Source organism: Anarrhichthys ocellatus, unplaced genomic scaffold (assembly GCF_004355925.1).
Source record: "Anarrhichthys ocellatus isolate YVR2014 unplaced genomic scaffold, GSC_Weel_1.0 scaffold23, whole genome shotgun sequence".
NCBI classification, from domain to species: Eukaryota; Metazoa; Chordata; class Actinopteri; order Perciformes; family Anarhichadidae; genus Anarrhichthys; species Anarrhichthys ocellatus.
Window position 1 is genome coordinate 2,756,277 of NW_022280053.1, and position 19,302 is coordinate 2,775,578.

Genomic DNA, 19,302 nt, shown 5'->3' on the forward strand with positions numbered 1-19,302 from the left:
TCAGACAGATCTGGACCAGCTCGTATGTCACCGGTCATCAGACAGCAGGGGGTCCTGTTGTTTCCCACGGAAAATATTCAACTGTATATACTCTGTCCATGCGTTTGAACAGGCAGCATTGTGTTCATCTAGGAAGCTAAATGTGTGGGGCATTGCATTGTTTAGGTACAAATCAGTTGAAGCAAATCGCAAGCAAATGTAGCTCCAATGAGTTGGCGTGTAAATCCAAGGTTTTGACTAAAACTACATGTATATGGATATGTGTTGTCCATTAAACTACAACCAACCTTCTCGTGCTCACAGAGGCTGTCCTATAAATAGAAAAGAACACACACTGTTTACACTAATAAAACGTAGTTTATTAGAAGGCAGAAAGCCTCGAAGGTGTGTGAAAGCTTTATTTATTCATTACACCTTTTGAAAACACAATCAAATGTGCCTTACGCCAAAAGACATAATAAACAATTTTATAGTTGTGATTAATTTACTCTGGCAACCATGCTGAAGACCAGAGAGGCAGAGAAATCCCTGAAATATGACTTTATACTTTTTAGTGATACTGATTTGGAAGTATTAAACCCTGCATTGGTCGGATTTCTATGAAAGACACTAAATGTACTGCGATGGCTGTTATTGATATATAACCTTTCTGCTCAACAGAATATTTGGTGGTCTGTGGGGGCCCACAGTTAATGAGAAAGGATGTGTGTGTGTGTGTGTGTGTATTTACTTATTGTGTGAAGACGCTTTGAGCCTGAAGGCTCCTGGGGACTCCACCACACCACAGAGTTGTGAGAACCCTCCCAGGCTTTGTTCAAGAGTGTTTGTTTTAAATGTCCCCACGGCCTTTCAAAGCAGCAATGCATTCAAGCAATTAAAAGTCCCCAAAAGATGTTTACTTGCTAAATCTTTCACTATTTATTGTCAACAATCTGATTTTAGGGATGCCCTGATTTTATAGATTCATCGCATCATGAAAAATGTCACTCATTCTTTCTTTTTTTTTGCCAATTTAAAACAAATAAGAATTGTTTATCATGTGTTTTATTGCCTCATTAACTGTAGAACTATAAACCCATCACACTGTACTCTGAGGTTGCAGTGTAACAAAGAGGCTCATGGGAATTGTGTGTGTGTTCAGTTCTCTTGGGAGTGAAATCTAACCCTTTATGGAAGTGTAACCACACTTAGCTGTTCATCAGGCCGGCTCTGCTGCTGTATTGTGTTTTAAATGGAGCAGGGAAGAGGCATTTGGGAGGCACGAGCAGGAATCAACAAGGGGAGAAAGTTATGAATGATCCGGTCCATTCTGGTAATATTGTATCAGAAGTACCAATCTTCCTCTGTGTACTGCTGCTACTCTAAAAGCAGTCTTAAGGCAGTACAAACCCAGATATTGGCTCTGGAGAATAAAAATGTGTATGAAAATGTTTAGGAGGCAGAAAGGGATGTTGTTGGCCGGGCATAATGTTTTCACTGCGAGGTTCCTTTCAGTCTCCTATTCGGCCCATGGCTAGTGAGATTCAGTGTAATAGACATTACAAGCAATGACATCAACGCGTCGTAAAGGGTGGACGTCGAGAGGCGTACGTGACTGTAACTGTAACAGAGGAATTCACTGTGTTTTCTCTCTCTTTCACCCGTGTTCATTTCTTTCTGTGGATGATGTCATTTCCATGCTGAACCAGACTTCCAGTGAACTCTCGAGGAGGGGGGGGGGGCTTTCTGTTCTTAGAACTGAAGAGAGAGAGAGCGAGAGAGAGAGAGAGAGAGAGAGAGAGAGAGAGGAAGGGAGGTGGTAAAAAAACAACAAATGAATAGGGAGCAGAGGAGACCTGGAACCGGTCCAGTGTGCATGATGAACAGTCGAGCCGTGCCGGGGTGCTGCGATGGCGTCTCGGGGACCAGCTGTATCGATCTTGGCGGTGACTCATTGTGCTGATGTCACGCTGCTCCTCAACTCTGGGGCTGCAGCTGTAAACTCACACATGGTCCTTCTGGGCCCGTTCAAGCTGGGATTGAGCGAGCGGGTCAGATCAAATCGTGACGTCGGCCACAGGCCTTGCACTCGTGCCAGGAATAGGACGGGAAACAAGGTCAAACGGATTGGATTATGTGAGCCTAAATTCATACGCAGGCTGCTGTGCGATCAGAGAGCACGCGGCCCAATACACACTCTGCAGTAAAAAGTGAAACCTGGCCAGGATAGCATCCTGACTTGTGGCAAAGCTGGCTATCACAGGTATGTGTGTAGCCTCAGGGTGCAAAAAAAAAAAACAACCCTCACACACTGTCAGCCATAGCTGTGCTGTTCAGGCTCTATTGGGTGCACTGATGCAGCACAGCATCCCTTTGTGGCCAAGCTACACAGTACGGTCGTCTTCACTGTGTCTAGTCACTCGTCTGACTCTGATAAACTCAAACACTTTGTCTTCCTGCTATCTACCACAATTCTCCCTGGCTGACGAGCTGATGTTTTATCTGTTTACAGGATACCCTGAATGAAGAGGACCATGTCTCTGTTACATGGCGGCTTTGCCTTTTGTAGTGACATAACTGGGCTACGAATAAAATTCACAAAAACTCTATATTTGTCTTCTAACATTTATAGTTATGTTTTATTGTAACAAAGCTGACATTTAGGCCTATGTCATGCTTGTGTGAGTGCTTTGACTTGTTGGGATGTTAGGAATGAGGTCAGTAAATGCAGATTAAAGGTGGCACGGCACGGGTAATGCGATCCACGTCCAGTAACTCTGTACTTTATTGAATCAGCCATGCACCATCGGTGACTTACCAATGCCCGCTGAACAGCCAGCTTTGATTTAGTTTTGCACAGCATAAGGTTTTTTTTTTTTTTGTGGACACGGTGTAAAGCAGCAGCCTGAGGGGTCAAAGCCGGCCTCATCCACATGCATTTGCATCGGAAGGAAACTCCACTGGAAGCGTTCTCATCAACATTTTTAATGAGAGACGCACACATCCTCGTCCTTGGCTGCCTCAGCAAACTTTGGCTTTTGGTCGGAGTAAGGGATGATGGGGATTAGGGGCGGAGGGGGGAGATAACGGTAGGGTGGATGTGTGCGCCGCGTGCGGATCGATGGTGCAGATGAAAGTGCCGACCGGCTGGAAGTCTAGTTGGTGGTGTTTTGTTGCTCGCTATTCGCCATTCAGTGTTTTTACGCTGATGACCGTGGAATGTCGGATCCCGCTGTAGTCGAGCTGAGGGGGGATCACACCAGATAGAGGTGTCATTTAGTCACTGATAACCCTCTCTGCAGCGAACAAGTGGAAATCTGCTAGATTGCTCCACTTTCATGACGCTTCTCTCAATTATGTCCCATAAAGCACTTTTCCCCTCGGCCCTAACTAGAGTGTTTTAATGTGACCCCGCTCCTCGGCTCTGTCCTCGTCTCCCTTTGCGTGCTCTCACATGTGTGTGTGCACGCATCCGTGCACATAATTGACTGCTGGAAGAGGCTCTATGACTGTGCCTGTCCAGCAGATTTATTGTTGGCAGCAGGAAGAGCAGATGAAATGCTCCGTTAGTAATATTTCTCTCCTTTTTAAAGATACAGATACAGTAAAGATACAGTATTGTATCTTGTAATCTCTCCTCCTCGACTGACCACTCAACTTTCTCTTGTTTTCCCTCTTGTCCGTAGACTCGCAGCGGTCCCATTTGTCCTCGTTCACCATGAAGCTGATGGACAAGTTCCACTCTCCCAAGATCAAGAGGACTCCATCCAAGAAGGGCAAGCAACTGCAGCCCGAGCCAGCAGCCAAGAGTGCCGAGAAACCTGCAAACAAGGTGTGTGTGTGTGTGTGTGTGTGTGTGTGTGTGTGTGTGTGTGTGTGTGTGTGTGTGTGTGTGTGTGTGTGTGTGTGTGTGTGTGTGTGTGTGTTCAGGTGCCAGAAAATATGTGTATTGTGGGAAATCCATCTCTTTCCCACCTTTTTTCCGTGTGTTTGTTTGTGAAATGATTTGTTTCCTGCTTAATGTTTTGTGCTCTCCATACTCCATTGTGTCTTATGTGTTCCCTGCTGGTTCCCACAGCTTCCCAGTCGCTGTGGCGGCTGGCTGCGCTACAGCAGGTGTCTAAACCTATAAAGACATGAATGGAACTGGGCCGCTTCCTGAATGAACTCCTCCACTCCCTCTTAAGGCTTTCGGTGTAAAGAGTATATTCCCTAGCAGCCCTGCTGCGAAAGGATAGAGAAGCTGAAAGAGCCTGTTGCTGTAGTACCAAAAAATGGCTCCAAGCCACATCACTTGATAGATGGTTCTTTGAACAGCAAGCAGACTATGGTAATAATAGAAACACAGTATGAAGACCAGACTGTGGCGACGGTCCAAATAATAGATCAATAGATAGGTCAAGTTTCACTGCGTACTCCGTTTATAATGTTTTAAAAAGCTTGTAAAATGTTCAGCGTCATCATGAAAAGCATAAGTAGCTGTGTTGTGCAATTCTGAAAAATAGTGTTCTGTGTTATTGCTTCCCTTTGTTTGTAGAAGGTCAGCCGGCTGGAGGAGCATGAGAAGGAGGTGGTCAGTGCCCTGCGCTACTTCAAGACAATCGTGGACAAGATGGTCGTGGAGAAGAAGGTGCTTGAGATGCTTCCAGGCTCGGCCAGCAAGGTGCTCGAAGCCATCCTGCCTCTGGTTCAGGTAGAGGCCCGGATACAGCACAGGTGAGTTGTTTGTTCTTATAGAAAAAAACTCTTGCTTCCTGTTTGCTACCCTTTTCCTGCTATAGATCTTCGCAATGCACCATTTCTCAATGAATTCTTGTCATTGCTGCCTGATGACGTAACTCATGACATAGTTGGTATGCATGCAGGACACGTTAGAACCGGCATGAGGTAGACTACCACTGGCTTAGCAGCTCATGAAGATTGATGGTATGTTGACATCAAAGCTGCCGGACTTGATGCCTGAAGCCTTTAAATTTACGCTCATGTATCGCTAAGTGTTCATGTGGCACGCTATCAGAAGTGTTACCTTCAGATATAGTAAACCCTTTCTGCGAAACGTAACCTTAGCTGCAGTTTTTTTTGGGGGATTGTGAAGACATGTCAGAACTTCTTTGTCTTTGTGCCTTTCCCCATCCGTCAGTACGGATGACAGTGTGGAGGTCAGAGGTGACAGATTTTGTCTCTCGCAGCCCTGTGTTTAGAAGCGATTGATGGATTGTTGCTGCAACATTGAGAAGCAGCCGTCTCTGGGGATTCGGCCTCAGTCTAATGGAGTCAAACCCCAACAGAGCACAGTAGAAGTTCGGCAGATTGTTTGTTTTGGCAAATAAACTACTGTACATCAAGTCACTATTGAGTCTTACCCTCACATGCTAATAATGCGAACAATGTCTTACCATCTGTTAAACATCCACAGTGCACTACAGTGTTACAGTCTGCAGTGATTTAAATCAATATCGGTCAAATAAGTAGGTCAACAGTGGGTGTGACTCCTACCCGCGGTTGTGGCGCACAGTGTTAAGTTGATTAAAGTGCTTATTTGCCGAAAGGTTTGTGTGTGAAACACGTACTGACTAGTTACTCATAGATGTGGACTTAATTGTAATTCCACTGTTCCTGCTTAGTTACAGTATAACTTTCAGCCCTTTAGTCTTTCTGGGTCAAACCTCTCCACCCTTCCAACTGCATCACCATCCTCTAAATCCTGCTCACCGTCGAGCTAAGCCGCACAGAGACAGCGGATGGGTATTCCCGCACTGTGAATCAGCGTCAGCATGTTGGTACAGGCCGGGGCCACACCTTAGTGTTGCGTCTACATGTACTGTTCACTACAGGCAGAAACAACACCCCACTTCTCTGTGTGGTTGTACATTCTTCCCTTCCCGCTTATTCCAACCTCTAAGCTTGTAGTCAGGCATACCTCCTCAACAAATGCCCCATAAATTTGTAGTTTAATAGCTGGTAGACAGATGGAAGTGTATGATATGTGTGATTTTTGTCACCATTGCATTTAGTTTTTCTCAACCGTCTGTTGTGCTGTCTTGAATCAATCTCCTTTCTGAACCTCTGGTTTCCATACCGTCTCTCACCTCCTGTACATTGTCTCTTTGTCTGTTCCATATGCCGCATTTCTGTTTATCCTTCTTGAGTTTCTCCCCCCAATGCTGTGCTCTATACTCTTACGCTCACCCAACCGTATTCTCCAACAGTTCGGCGCTGTCTTCCTGCCATAACCGCGTGTATCAGAGTCTCGCCAACCTCATCCGTTGGGCGGACCAGGTGATGCTGGATGGCATCGACTTGGAGGACAAGGAAAACGTGGCGTCCGTCACCAGCGTCATCAAAGCGGTCCTGGATGGAGTAAAGGTAGGCCCTTCGCTGATAAAAGAGATGTTGTGGGGAGTGTTGTGTGTTATTGTAGCAGCCACTGAAAGCTCTTTCTCTGAACAGGAATTGGTGAAGCTGACCATAGAGAAACAGGAGCAGCCGTCACCCACCAGCCCAAACAAACCATCACCACCTGCTACCACAGCAGAGAGGTGAGTGTGCTCCGTGTGTGCTCTGCAGAATACAAACCACACACTCAAAGTAGTTTGTTCACTCAGACGGCTTCTCTGTGTGTAGCAGCGTGTCGTCAGAGATGCCCTTGATAGATCGGGAGCAGGAGGTCTCGAATAAGACGGCTCCGGCAGCTACTCCCGCAGAGGCTGCCTCCGACATACCAGATGAGGACGTGGCCCCTCCCAAACCCCCCCTTCCTGAAGCCAAAATGGCAGAGCTCAGGTGGGGACGACACACACACACACTTCAGCGCCTTGGATTTCAGAGTTCGATCCATTAATCGTCTCTATATAGAGAGGATGCAGAACGGCGGTACAAGATGTCTCATTTAGCTGTATTTGTTGCCGTGATAAAGTCTTAAAGCTTTTACAAGATCAAGTATGAAATTCCGTCTCAGTTCAAGGTTCCTTTTTCAGTTTTGTCTCCATCCAATGAGAAGCAGTGACGACGATGTGGCCACAGAAATGTTGTGACCTTTTGCAACGGTCTCATAAAAGTGAAGCCCACTGTGGATTTCTTCATCACAGCCGTTTCACTTTAGATTGAATTTATTTTTAGAACGAAAATAATTCAGTGCTATCAAATGAGGAATAAAGAAGGTTTTTAGGATGTGGGTATGGGAGGGAAAGAGGAGTTCCTTATTTCATTTTCACTGACTTTTGACCTTTTTTGAGTTTGAAAATCAAAGATTTCTTTTCCCATGCGAGCCAGCCACAGGTCCATCGAGCCAAATGCTCAAAATACCAGACTCCTTAGAATCTTTCACTTTCACACTCCGGGCTTTAAATATGGCACACTTTGGTTTGTCTGTTGCTCTGTCTCCTCCTTTCTTACTCTTTCTACTTGTTTCATCTTTGGTTTCCCTTTGGATTCTGGGAACAGAGCACAGTTGAGTGCTGACGCCGGCCAAAGGAGACCCTCTCAGAAGGAGAAGTATGTTAGCCCGTAGGATCACCTGTCTCCGTTATAACATCCCACCCCAGACCCCCATAAAGCTTCTGGATTGGATGAAAGTGTTTTTGACTTGCATGGTTGCATTCTCCCAAACTTTTGTTTTATCCTGAGCATTTCCCGAAGAAGTCCTCATCCAATCAGAGGGCCGTGCAGTGCATGAGTGTGTGACTGACCTGTGCTGGCCTCCATATCATGGTGCCTTATGTTCCGCTCTCCGCCCCATTTTGACCCGGTATTAACGCACTGAATTTAGGTTTGACAAGCAGCACAGCATCATGTCATAGGTGAGAGAGGCTAACATGAAACACCCTCACTTTCATCCTGCTATAGGAGGGATGACAATGTGTGTGTTCATGTATTCATACATGGATTTGTGTGTGCATACATGCCTGAGAAAGCGTGTTTTGCGTGCTTGCCTGGTTGTCTGTATTGACTTTGCTTCTTGTACAAAAACATCCATCGTACGAGTTATTTTATTCTGCCGTTTCTGTTTGCGTTTCATATCTGCAGCCCTCCGCCAGCTCTTCCCCCTAAGAAGCGTCAGTCAGCCCCTTCGCCTACGCGGGTTGCGGTGGTTGCCCCGATGAGCCGTGGCTCCAGCTTGCCTTGCAGCGTCCACAGACAGGTGGAGGAACCATTGATGTGTAACTAACAGATTCACTAAACTGACCATTAAGGAAAAAAATGAGTGCTGAAGGTCTTTCTTTGTGTGTGCAGCAGCAGGACTATGAGCAGGAGTTCCTCCAGAGGCGTTTCTCTGGGGGGAGCCAGTCCTATGGGGGGGACTCCCCCCGCCTGTCTCCGTGCAGCAGCATGGGGAAACTCAGCAAGTCCGACGAACAGCTTTCCTCCATGGAGCAGGACAGCGGTCAGTGTTCTCGTAACACCAGCTGTGAGACGCTAGGTAGGACTACGAAGGCAAAGCTGCGGTTGGGGTTTGATGGAGTTTTATCAATCTGAATCTAATGCAAATCCTTTTGAATTCTCTCTCACACACACACACACACACACACACACACACACACACAGGCTTACAAAGAGCACATTGACCAGACAACACACAAAAGTTTTTGCATACTGTAACCGTAAGACAATTACCGTCAGTCAGCTCCAGCCAATATGGTCGATTACTGGTAACGTGTCATTTTCACGCAGTATTGCCTGCTTGTTTTCGTTTCCTAAGTATTTTCTACACTCCTCTTTCGATAAGAGTTTTGTTATTTTGAAAGCTAATCCGGGTATTTGGCAAATAGGGAACCAGATCAAAAATGGAACCAATTTACCAAACCCGTGACAAACTTTTGCTCGTCTCCTTAAAGTTTTTCATCTCATTTGTTGTGATGGTGTTACAGTTGAAAGCTACATTCTGGTTGTGTGTGTTCAGTCTGATTTTTATGATGATTCAAATGCAATTTGTACCTTTTAGTTTTTTTTACCTTTTCAGACAACACGGAGACTTACGACCCGGATTATGACTTCCTCCACCAGGACTTGTCAGCTGGGGAAAACCTACCCCCGATACCAGTAGGAGGGTGCCTGAGCCCCCTGCCCGAGTCTCACAGCGAGTCCTCTTCCCCGGTCCCCGGACAGCATCCCTCACATCCCCGCTTCAGCGCTCCCCCCTCACAGCAGCAGCCAGAGTACTGGACCCCGCAGCCCAATCAAACCAATCCCTTACATTCCTTCCGCGTCAGCGCGCCCCCCGCCCTTCCCCAGAAGAAGCGGCGCAGCACCCAGTCGCCCTTCCCTGACGCGGGCTCCAGGGTGCTGTATGAGCGCTACCCCTCCCAATATGACAACTTGTCAGAAGAGGAGCTGCACCCTACGCCGCCATTCCCCCTGTTCACACCCATCTCACCCATGCCGCAGACGAACGGGGGCGTGTTCGTCACCCAGTACATAGCCGGCGAGCATGCAGATGTCAGCCCACCTCCATTGCCGGAGAAGAAAAGCAGACACAGTAAGTGACGGGATGGGAGTGTAATGAGGGAGCGATGAAGGCAGGGAAGAAGAAGAACGAGCTTTAATTGAGATGAATGCGTAGCGGGCACTGAGGCAAAGGAAGGGACAAAGAGTCTAATGTAGGGAGGAATACAGTAATGGATGAGGGTGATTTTAGGAAGAGTCAGTGGGAAATTGGCTGCACTTTGTCATCAGTTCATTGAGGCACAGCTTATGTCAAGGAAATATTCCACAGTGAATAGAGGCAGGAAGTGAAAACCAGGATGTGCTACAATGGGGCCGGCTCCAGGGGCACCGAGGGCAACGTTTGGTCATTTGGTCATGACACACCTGCTACATCACTTCCTCTCAAGCTACTGTATTATGTCATTCCAAACGGCCAGCCCTTCCTGCTGGCTGAAACACTGATCATAGTGTATGACTACATGCATCTGAGATTTTAGGTGGACAACTACCTTGAAGCCAGTTTAAAGGGACATCACGGATTTTACAAAAAAAGTTGTAAAATATCTTCTGTGGCTCTGAGGGAGTTTAGTCAATTCTGAGAAATAACTGGTGATGTCATCAGGGTGATCTCATGTTGGGCTTGGAGACATTTTTAGCTGGAAAACCTTTTTGTTATGATATCTCGGCCTTTGCTGCTTTTGATTTATTTTTTAGCATGTCTCTTAAAGTCTTCCAACTTTGTGGAAGTGCAATACTAAATCATTGGAGTGCCCCCTTTATGAAAAGTGAGGCTTAATTTAATCCAAAAATGTGTTATACGGACAAAGTTTAGTGTCAGTATTCTTGACTTTGTTGAGTCACAGCAAAATAAACGATACATGTTTGTTAATCTAATCCACCTCCAGTCCTCCAGTACATGCAGTTTGTGGAAGACTACTCCGAGCCGCAGCCCTCGGTGTTCTACCAGATGCCCCAGAGTGAGAGCATCTACGAGCAGCGCAACAAGCGCTTCCAGGAGGTCTACGGCTTCAACGACTCCTTCAGCAGCACCGACTCAGTCCACGAGCCGCTGCTGCCTCCAGCATTGCCCCCGAAACAAAGGCAGCTGGTAAGAAAAACCTCTCCGTGTGTGCAAGTGTGATGACAAGAACGCTTCTGAAGCACTTTGATAATGTGCTGTTTCTTATAAACTGCCAGGGTTAAATTTAATGTCTTTTGTTGCATGTGGGTAGAAATGAATTGTTGGTTTAAATAATTTGGACTGTGTGAGCAAAACTGTAAATTAAATTCCTTAAACTGTTCAGTTCCTCTTCCTCAAATTCAAACTACACCCCTCTTTGGTAGAGCTCTGTGCTGGTTTAAAAGTCTTCATGCCTTATGCTGGCGGGGGAAGAATGCAGCAGGATGCATTCCAGTGGTAACCATCATTATTCTTCAGTGGAGTCTCCTCCTATTTTGTTATCTCTCTCACCTATTCAGCCCCCCCCCCCCCCGTCCTTACTCTCTCCATCTCCCCTCTCTGAAACCAAAGCAGACTTTTGTACACGCACACAGAGGTGTTTGGTTGTCAGTGGGAGATAAGACCAGCCTTTATCAGCCACACATCAGATCCAGTCCACTTATCTTAATCTGGGTCGGCGTCTGGGTTAATTGAGACAACTGTCTGACAGCGAGTCAGTGAGGGGAGAGAGGAGGAGACACGATTGGATAGATCACAGCAGGAGAAGGCACCTTGTGAGGAGCCATGTGAGTCTGAAATAAAACCTTTTAAAGGCCCGACAAATGATTCTTCTTACTACGGTATGAGCGGTGGGGTCCGACATGTTCACGCTATTTTCTGCCAATTTTGGTTATTATTTGTCAGTAGATATTTGTGCAATTCCTTTTTTGTCTCAATGCTCTTGTCACTGGTTTGATGTGGGGTGGGATGGGATCAGTTAGAAAGAGGTGACACTACTTCCACGCATCAATCAGTTTTTGAGAGTAAAACTCTTGATTTCACTTTAATTAATGTTGATGTAGAGATTCGGGGAAACGAGAACCTGCACAAAACAACGTTAATTGGAGTAAGTCGCGTGTGTCTCCTGCCGCTTTCCAAATACACATTTTTAAAAGCCCCCTGGAATAACCCATAGAAATATACCACTGTAGAGCTACAAAATCAGAAAAACATTGCATGTTCAGACGGTCCGTGGTTTGTGTCACAAATGAGACAATGAGAGTTCTCACAAAGAAACCCACTTGCGTATTTTCCCCCACTAATGCCGTCCATACATATTTGAAGGTGACACATTGATCTGTGGTTGTCCTAAAGCTGTGTAGTAGTGACGGCGATACATTTGTGGACAGTAAACCGATGGTGCTGTCCTGCAGGGCAGAGCTGGATGTACAGTATCGGAGCCCCAGCAATGAAAATAGACTCTGTGGCTGAGTGGCAGTCTACCCGGGCCACCTCAGAGAGTCTTTCTTCTCTCTCTCTTTGTCCATTGTCCTCTCTCCGCCACCACAACACTGTATTTAGAGCTTTTATTTTTATCATTCTTTTTGTCTGAGCGCACAGTCCAACTGCACTCATCTCTGCTCCAGCCGCGAGGCCTAATCTGGCCTCATGTTTTGGACTTGATGAGCTCGTGGCCCAGTGGAATAAGCCGGTTTGCTTCCTCCATAAACCCATGTTCCAGGCTTACACGCATTGGCGACTTTACACGGCTTTGCTATAAAAAACATTTCTGAAAAGTAATTTCAGCTGCTGCGTGGATAACGAAATGGGTGCAGAAATCAAACGGATCCCATTGGCCCTGTTAAGGACGTGTTGTAGTTGGCCTGGTTTCTGGAAAGGCCTCTAAAGCTGGAGATACTGAAAGAAGGTCTATACGTAACAACGGTGTGTAACCTGTACACGTCACATGACCTTTTAGTAATTACTTCCTAGAAAGAACTCTAAATTAAACAGTACACACATATTCAGTAGCACTTCAACAGCGCTAGTCTGTTAAGTATTTACTTCCACCGGCAGTAAGCTGCTGCTTCTCAGCCAAACTACCAGAAACCTCCCCAGCTTTCACCGCTTCACTTCTGCTGATCTTTGATTAAATCTGCTCTAATTCAGTCTCACTTACGAGTGTAATCAACTGTCCCCTTTTTTCTCCTATAACACCATGTTTTCTCCCTCTTTGCCGTCCTTAACCCCTGTTACTGTCTCTCAATTTATTTTCTATCTTTTCTACCTTTTCTTTTTCTTCCTCTTTGTTTCCTTCTCTCAGGCCTCCCACTCTTCCTCCCCCTCTTCCTCCTCCTCCTCTTCTCTCTCCTGCCACCTCCAGCCGTCTGTGGCGGCCATGGAGGAGGCGGGCTCTGGGCTGGGCCTCAGCATGTCCGTTTCTAACTCCTACCTGATTGGCCAGGCTTCTTTGATCACACCCACGGTGAGTCCCCCCCCATCGCTCCACCTCTATGTCTCCACTCCGGTGTGGGTGCTGTGTGGTCCTGGACTGGTCCAGGGGCGGCTTAACCTGTGTGTGTGTGTGTGTGTGTGTGTGTGTGTGTGTGTGTGCGTGTGTGCTCCATATGCGATGCAGTCTATCTATTTTCCTTTTTGATGGGGTCATCCCTCAAGGGTCGTGGTTTGGTGCTCCTTCACTTTGTTCACCCACCCATCCATGTGTGCATTTGTTTTGACCGTGTGAATTTGTTGTTTTTCTGTGTGTTTTTTTTTTTAGCTGAAGTATTATATATGATGTTATTAATGTGTGCTTTGCAGTGTTGTGTGCATGTGTGTGTGTGTGTGTGTGTGTGTGTGTGTGTGTGTGTGTGTGTGTGTGCAGTTATTTGTTGCATGTGGCTCGCCAAGTTCTGTGTGTTGCACTGAAGCATTCCTCCACATGACGGGTAATTCTTTGACCCGTTCCCTCTTCTCTGTTTGCCTCAGAGACACAGAAAGTGAGTTGTGTGTCTGGAGCGGCCCATCCAAATATCACAGGAGACCGTGAGGCCTTTGGTTGGGGATTATAAGCAGCCACATAGCCCTTTGTGTGTCCCACTGGAATGTTTCACCCATCAACAGGTTCTTGTTAATGAATTTAGCTCGTGGTTAATCAGTGCTATATTCCAGCTACTTATGGCCTGACCCTGACTCTGTCTTACAGTGGTTGGGTCAGTATTTTGAAGGGGGGTTGACCCACGGTGACCCCATAGTGTGCGAGCATGGTGTGGATCTCCCTCAGGGTATCTGCAGTGGAATGCAGCACCAGATGGACCTGATGGAAAACACATTCCAGCTGTTTCTGCTCCTCTCCTCTCCTCCTCGTCTTTTTTTTCGTGCTCCAGCGTCGGTCGCTGTCCACACACTTTTCTCCTATCTGTGCAGTCTCCTCTTCACCGCCACCTCCTCCCGCCCCGAACGCACACGCACCTCCACGCCTCCCATGTGTCCGTTTCTGTGGAATGTTTGCATTCCTCAACTCCTTAGGGGCGTGATGTTTTTAGGGGGATGTTTTTTTTAAGGCGTGGTAAGGCATGCCAGGAAAAGATGCTCTGCATATGTCGAGTGGGAAAGAAAGGGGAAGAAATATCCAGTATTTCAGTTTTAATGGAGAAGTGTCTCCCCCCTGTGTGTGTTGCTGATGTTAGAACAGACAGTGTTTTTTTTAAGACTGCTGTTATGAAAAGGAGGCGACTGAGCTGCCTTGATTTCCTGCCGGTCCTGCGTGTCTGTGCATGAACGCGTGCACGCGTCTGTGTGTGTGTGTGTGTTGGTGTCAGCCGAGTGTGTGTGATGTTTATCAGTGATCTGTGTATCCGCCGCTTCATGCCGGTATGCTGATATTCGCAACGTGTTAAAACAGGTTACCACTACCTCCCTGCAGACAGGCATCTCCTCAGCTGGCCACACACACACACACTCATGCACATTGTGAAGACATCTCTTGCCTAAACACATATTCACACTCAGAGGTGGTGTTTCCATCGTTTAAAGATTTCCATCTTGCCATCTTCCATGTTATCTCACAGGAGATGCGTCTGTTGACACTGTTTGGCATTATTTTGTGTGTGTGTGTCTCTGTGTGTGTGCGTGCAATTTATTTCATGTTCAGGCACATCATTCTCAAAGCCCAGGCTTAATGGAGTTGTAGGAGAATGAGGTGAACACGTCTCCTTAGCAATGCTTCCTATTGTTCAGCTTCCTTTCCTCTCTGCTCTGTCTTCACCGCTCTGATCTTCTTATTGCTCTCTTTTCTTTTATTTTTCCTTTCTTTTCTTGCTTTCCTTTCTTTCCACCAATCACAGAGCTTGGACCAGGTTGCCTTGACCAATGCCACCATTCTGGATGGCGGCGGCAGGGGCGGGCCCAACGGTTCCCTGGCGGGCTCAATGGGCTCTGTGGCTGTCTGTCTTCCTTCTGAGTCTTCTCTCACTGACTCTCTCCACACCTCAGCGGTGAGCTTACACAGGATAGATGTCTGAAGCACAAGCGGAACACTTCAGTGAACCAGCTCTCGGAAGACGGATGATAAATTGTGACGTTGGACCCCTTCCTCTGGCAGATTGCTGTTAGATAACAGCAGTGTGGTGCTCAGTATTGTTGCTCAGATGATAATACAGTGACTCATTCAGTTAGTTGTGTCTTGTTGTCATCATCACTGCCCACAAACTGTCTGCTGTCTGATTATTGGTCTTAAAAGAATCCCAGTAGAGCATGTTGCACTGCATGTTTCTTTTTTTTTTTGCCAGTAAATAGTATTACCTTCTACAAATGATGCTCTCCAGTGCCACCCGGTGGTCACGATGATGAAAACACGGCGCTCACTGTACCAAAACCAAACCCCAGCTAGCCGCTTCCCCCTCCTCCTTAGCCACATATTCACACTTGCCGTCTGTTAGCAAACACTCTGTGCCCCTCTCCGCACCCTCACGCCTGGGTTTGTGTGCCTCCTCTTCTCCCGTAGAGCGAGTGCGCAAACGACGAGGGCGGAGAGGGGGAGTACGTCAACTTGTACTCGTCCAGCCAGGCCAATGGGGAGCTGCCTCTCTCCCTCAGAGTAAGTAGCTCACCGCCACGGGTGAAAGGTCAATTCCATTTGCACGTCCCGTCACTTCGGGAGTATGAATCGATTCGAAATGCGGCGGGGTGGGGTTTGAAGCAAAGAGGCCCCGTTTGACTGGCAGACATCACTCGCAGCGAGCTGCTCGTATCGATTCATCCCTCGAACTGATGGCGCTGAAATGGAATGTGAATGTAGCCAAAATCTGACTGAGCATGACTTCAGGTTCACGGGTTTGCCTGCGAGGGACTCATGTGCTGTGGTTGGTGTCTGTGGGTAGAAGTCTGTATGTTGCTCTGGCTGCACTGGCTGGTGATTGCTGTCTCTGTGGCTGCACTTTTACTGTAACCAGCATTTAACCTTGTTCAGATCTAACACCTGACATGTCGCCGCTCCTAACGGGATTCTCAACGGTCCGCCGGTTTTCAATTTTTCCAATAACATTTCCCATAACCGCTTAAGTGCACCTGTGCATGTTTTTACAGCGTGTGTGGTTGTGCGCTTGTATTCCCGTGGGCCGGCGTGTACGTTCAGGGTGTATTTAAGGTGTGTTTGGGTTGTGAGCAAATGTACGGTAAGCGAGAGCAAACAATGTGTAGGTGTGTGTGATTGCATTTGTAGTTTTACGTGTGGTGCAGTTTCCGTGTGTATGAGTTCTACACTCTGGCGTCTCATCTGTTGGGTTTTTCCTCGTTCATACTCAAGAAAATCTGTATTTTAACCATCAACAAGAATTTATTTACTTTGTGTAGATGTTTGTACAAAGCATCCTTCCTCCCTTCCACCAACAGTGTTGCATGCACTGGTGGTTCATCCCTCATCAGCAGCCAGCCGCCTGTCACTGCACGGAACCATTCATCCGTGCTGTTCCATGTAACTTACAGGTCACGTGTTGATTATTGCTTTTCCCCTCATGATTAGGAAACGATCACAGCTGACGACGTACTTCAAGACTCCGCCCCTCAAATGCCATCCGCCAACAGCAAAGAGGCTTTGGACAAGGAGAGGTAAGGGTCGTAACGTGGTCCTGTAGGTGATATACTCTGTGTCCCACTTCATATGATGCCAATTAATTGACTAATCGTTTTTCTCTAAAATGTTGCAAATTCATGAAAAATACCCACTATTATTTTACAGACCCCAAGATGATAAATTCAGAAATGGTCAAAAAATCCAAAGATATTAAATGTGCTATTAAACATGACAAAGAAAAACATTAAATCCTCACATTTGAGAAGCTGAAACCGACGACTGTATCAACATTTCAGCTCCTGTATGCAGTATGACTGCTGCAGTCATTGGTGTGTCAGATATGTGTGAGTGTTTCTGTGCTGATTACCGTTGTGATGACGTGTGTGTGTGTTCGTTTTTAGGAGGCAGAAGTCAACAGAGTCGGCTGGGAGCGATGAGGAAGACGTAGACGAGCTGTCCCTCATAGACCACAAGGAGATCATGAGCAGGATAACACTAAAACAAGAAGTAAGACACCCACCCGCTGCTGAGGCCGCGTACTGTTTTTAGAAATCTGCCGTGACACAAGTGTGCAGCACCGGCATACAAAGCACATTTTATCCTGTTAGTCCAGCACAGGCTAAAGGTCACTGTGAGTCACTCGCATGTGAAATCAGACCCTGAGATGTACCAGGGACGGCCGTTGCTGCCCCCTGCTGTTAAGTATCTGAAATTGCAGAGCTGAAATTGACAAAGCGCCCTCCTCCTCCTACGCCTACTCCTCCTTTGTCCTGTGTGGTGCAGTCTGACAGACAGATGTGTGAAAACGCTCCTCTGCAAGGTTAGGGGCAATATGGCAGCAATGATTCACTAAAAGGAGATGCTGAGGTGTTAGAAATGAGAGGAGGGAGGATTCATAGCCTGCGGTGACATGTAGAGTTGTTACAGAAGACATATTGCAGTGGTTGGGCTTTTATCATACACAAGTCTGAGTTTTTCTTCGTCATCAGGGGAGCTGGTGCAGGACAGGGAGAGGTGGGGGCTGTTCAGAGGGGGGAGCAAAGCAAGAAAAACAGGCAGAAGAAGGAAAGGTGCAGGCTACATTTTGGGCTAGAGTGCATCATCGCTCATCATTTCTAACCACTCGTTTCCTCTCATCTCATCCATCTCTCTCCATCTCTCTGTCTGTCGTTCATTTTCTCCAATTCTTTACACCTCGCTTGCTCTCTTTTTTTCATTTCCCCCCAGAGCGATGATGGCCCTGACGTTCGTGCAGGATCAGGAGATATTCTATTAGTCCATGCTACCGAAACGGACCGCAAAGGTACAGTACAGAGCACGTTCCGACTCACACTCACCCCGTCAGCTCAGTATGTTACTGGGCTTCTGGGTCACTGGGACAACTTCTGCTACCTTGACAGACCTGCAGTTATTTCAATTCAAAGACAGATTTATGTCTTTTTTATTTGTAAAGTGTGGTTCTATAGTTTGACAGATGTGTTATTGCTTTTCTAATCTCGTCATGTGAGCAGCATTCTAAATAGCCTCAGTGTGTCTCTGTGGTTCAGTTATCGGCGATGTGTCAGTATGTATGGCGGCTATGCAGCCTTCACATTTGATGTGTTTTCAGCTCAAGCCATTTAATTGGGAGCTCTTGCTGCACTTCAATTGAAATATGTTGCTTTTTTTTTTCTCGACAGATCTTGTTTTGTACTGTGAAGCCTTTCTGACTACTTATAGGACATTTATAACCCCCGAGGACCTCATTAAGAAGCTACACTACAGATATCCTTTTCAAATCACTCAACGTGTCACTCTGAGCGTAATCACTGTTTAGTTAGCTGAAGGCTGTTTTTCTTGTGAAGTGTTTTCTTAAATAAATCCTTATTTACCAAGAAAAGACTTGTTTGCTCATATTCAGCGCTCTCAGTTACAAACATTCATAGATGGAGACCCCCAGTCCTCTCCTGATGGATACTCAAGTTTAAACTACTACTGCATTTATTGGGGCTTGTTGTAATTGTACATCTTGCTCACTGTCACCGCAGCAGAGCGGGGCATCATAGACTCTTCACAACCTGATGTTGCCTGCCGTGATGCTGCCTCTCTGGTGGCAAACGTCCACGTGGAATGCTGTGTCACTGTTTTCAGCTAGCGGCTAGCTGACAGAGCAGGTAGCACCGCTGTAGACTTTTATGTGTGATGTATGTTTCCATATAATAAGGCTATTTTTTAATTGATTTGTAGAATCACAAGATCTTCTTCTAGTGGAGGGATGCAAGCAAAACTCCACACATCTTAATGAGGCATCATATCAAGGAGCTTTAAGCTCAATGTCTTACTGTATTTTGTGTTACATGTCGTATTGTTTTGTTTGTCCTTGACCACTAAGCACATACACCAGGTTCTGCCACAGTCCGGACACCTTCAAGAAGCGAGTCAGCAAGAACACATTCTTTGTGCTGGTCCGTGTGGTTGATGAGCTGTGGTGAGTCGTGGTGCACCTGCTCAGGAACATGTGTTTCCAAGTATACTTTATTGTCCTGCCGACAGCTATCACCAGAAAGTATGTCCCTGTTTCTGCAACAGCATCTGCAGATCGCTCTCTTTGTTCCAAATCTCCCTCTAATTGATGCGTTAATGGTCATAAATGTCTGATCATCAATAACCAGTTGAATTAATGTCTTTCTTTCCTTCTCTCCCATCACAACTCTTCCTCCAGCTTGGTGGAGCTGACGGAGGACATCTTGAAACAGCTGATGGACCTGGTGTTCACGCTGGTGTGCAATGGCGAGCTCAGCCTCGCCCGTGTGCTCCGCAAGAACATCCTGGACAAGGTGGAGCAGAGGAAGCTGCTGCGCTACACCAACTCGCTCAAGCCGCTCGCTGCCCGAGGGGTCTCCGCAAG

At 46.7% G+C, this 19,302-nt stretch overlaps 1 protein-coding gene across 16 annotated transcripts in view; it reads left to right on the plus strand.

Annotated features, from left to right (window-relative positions):
* Nucleotides 1-19,302, plus strand: part of rapgef1b (Rap guanine nucleotide exchange factor (GEF) 1b) — a 36,486-nt gene that overhangs the window by 14,053 nt on the left and 3,131 nt on the right. For 2 of the 16 annotated variants that reach the window (XM_031859886.1, XM_031859881.1), the window contains exons 2-20: nt 3,666-3,811; nt 4,517-4,695; nt 6,189-6,345; nt 6,430-6,518; nt 6,604-6,762; nt 7,423-7,473; nt 8,005-8,119; nt 8,212-8,398; nt 8,921-9,454; nt 10,308-10,510; nt 12,666-12,827; nt 14,689-14,838; nt 15,348-15,440; nt 16,365-16,450; nt 16,817-16,922; nt 17,643-17,718; nt 18,095-18,179; nt 18,790-18,882; nt 19,117-19,302. In XM_031859886.1, coding sequence (XP_031715746.1) covers nt 3,666-3,811; nt 4,517-4,695; nt 6,189-6,345; nt 6,430-6,518; nt 6,604-6,762; nt 7,423-7,473; nt 8,005-8,119; nt 8,212-8,398; nt 8,921-9,454; nt 10,308-10,510; nt 12,666-12,827; nt 14,689-14,838; nt 15,348-15,440; nt 16,365-16,450; nt 16,817-16,922; nt 17,643-17,718; nt 18,095-18,179; nt 18,790-18,882; nt 19,117-19,302 — 2,857 coding nt within the window. Of the gene's footprint in view, nt 1-1,799; nt 3,545-3,665; nt 3,812-4,516; nt 4,696-6,188; nt 6,346-6,429; nt 6,519-6,603; nt 6,763-7,422; nt 7,474-8,004; nt 8,120-8,211; nt 8,399-8,920; nt 9,455-10,307; nt 10,511-12,665; nt 12,828-14,688; nt 14,839-15,347; nt 15,441-16,364; nt 16,451-16,816; nt 16,923-17,642; nt 17,719-18,094; nt 18,180-18,789; nt 18,883-19,116 lie in introns of those variants that run through there. The other 14 variants (XM_031859890.1, XM_031859884.1, XM_031859887.1 and 11 more) reach the window with 14 other exon arrangements.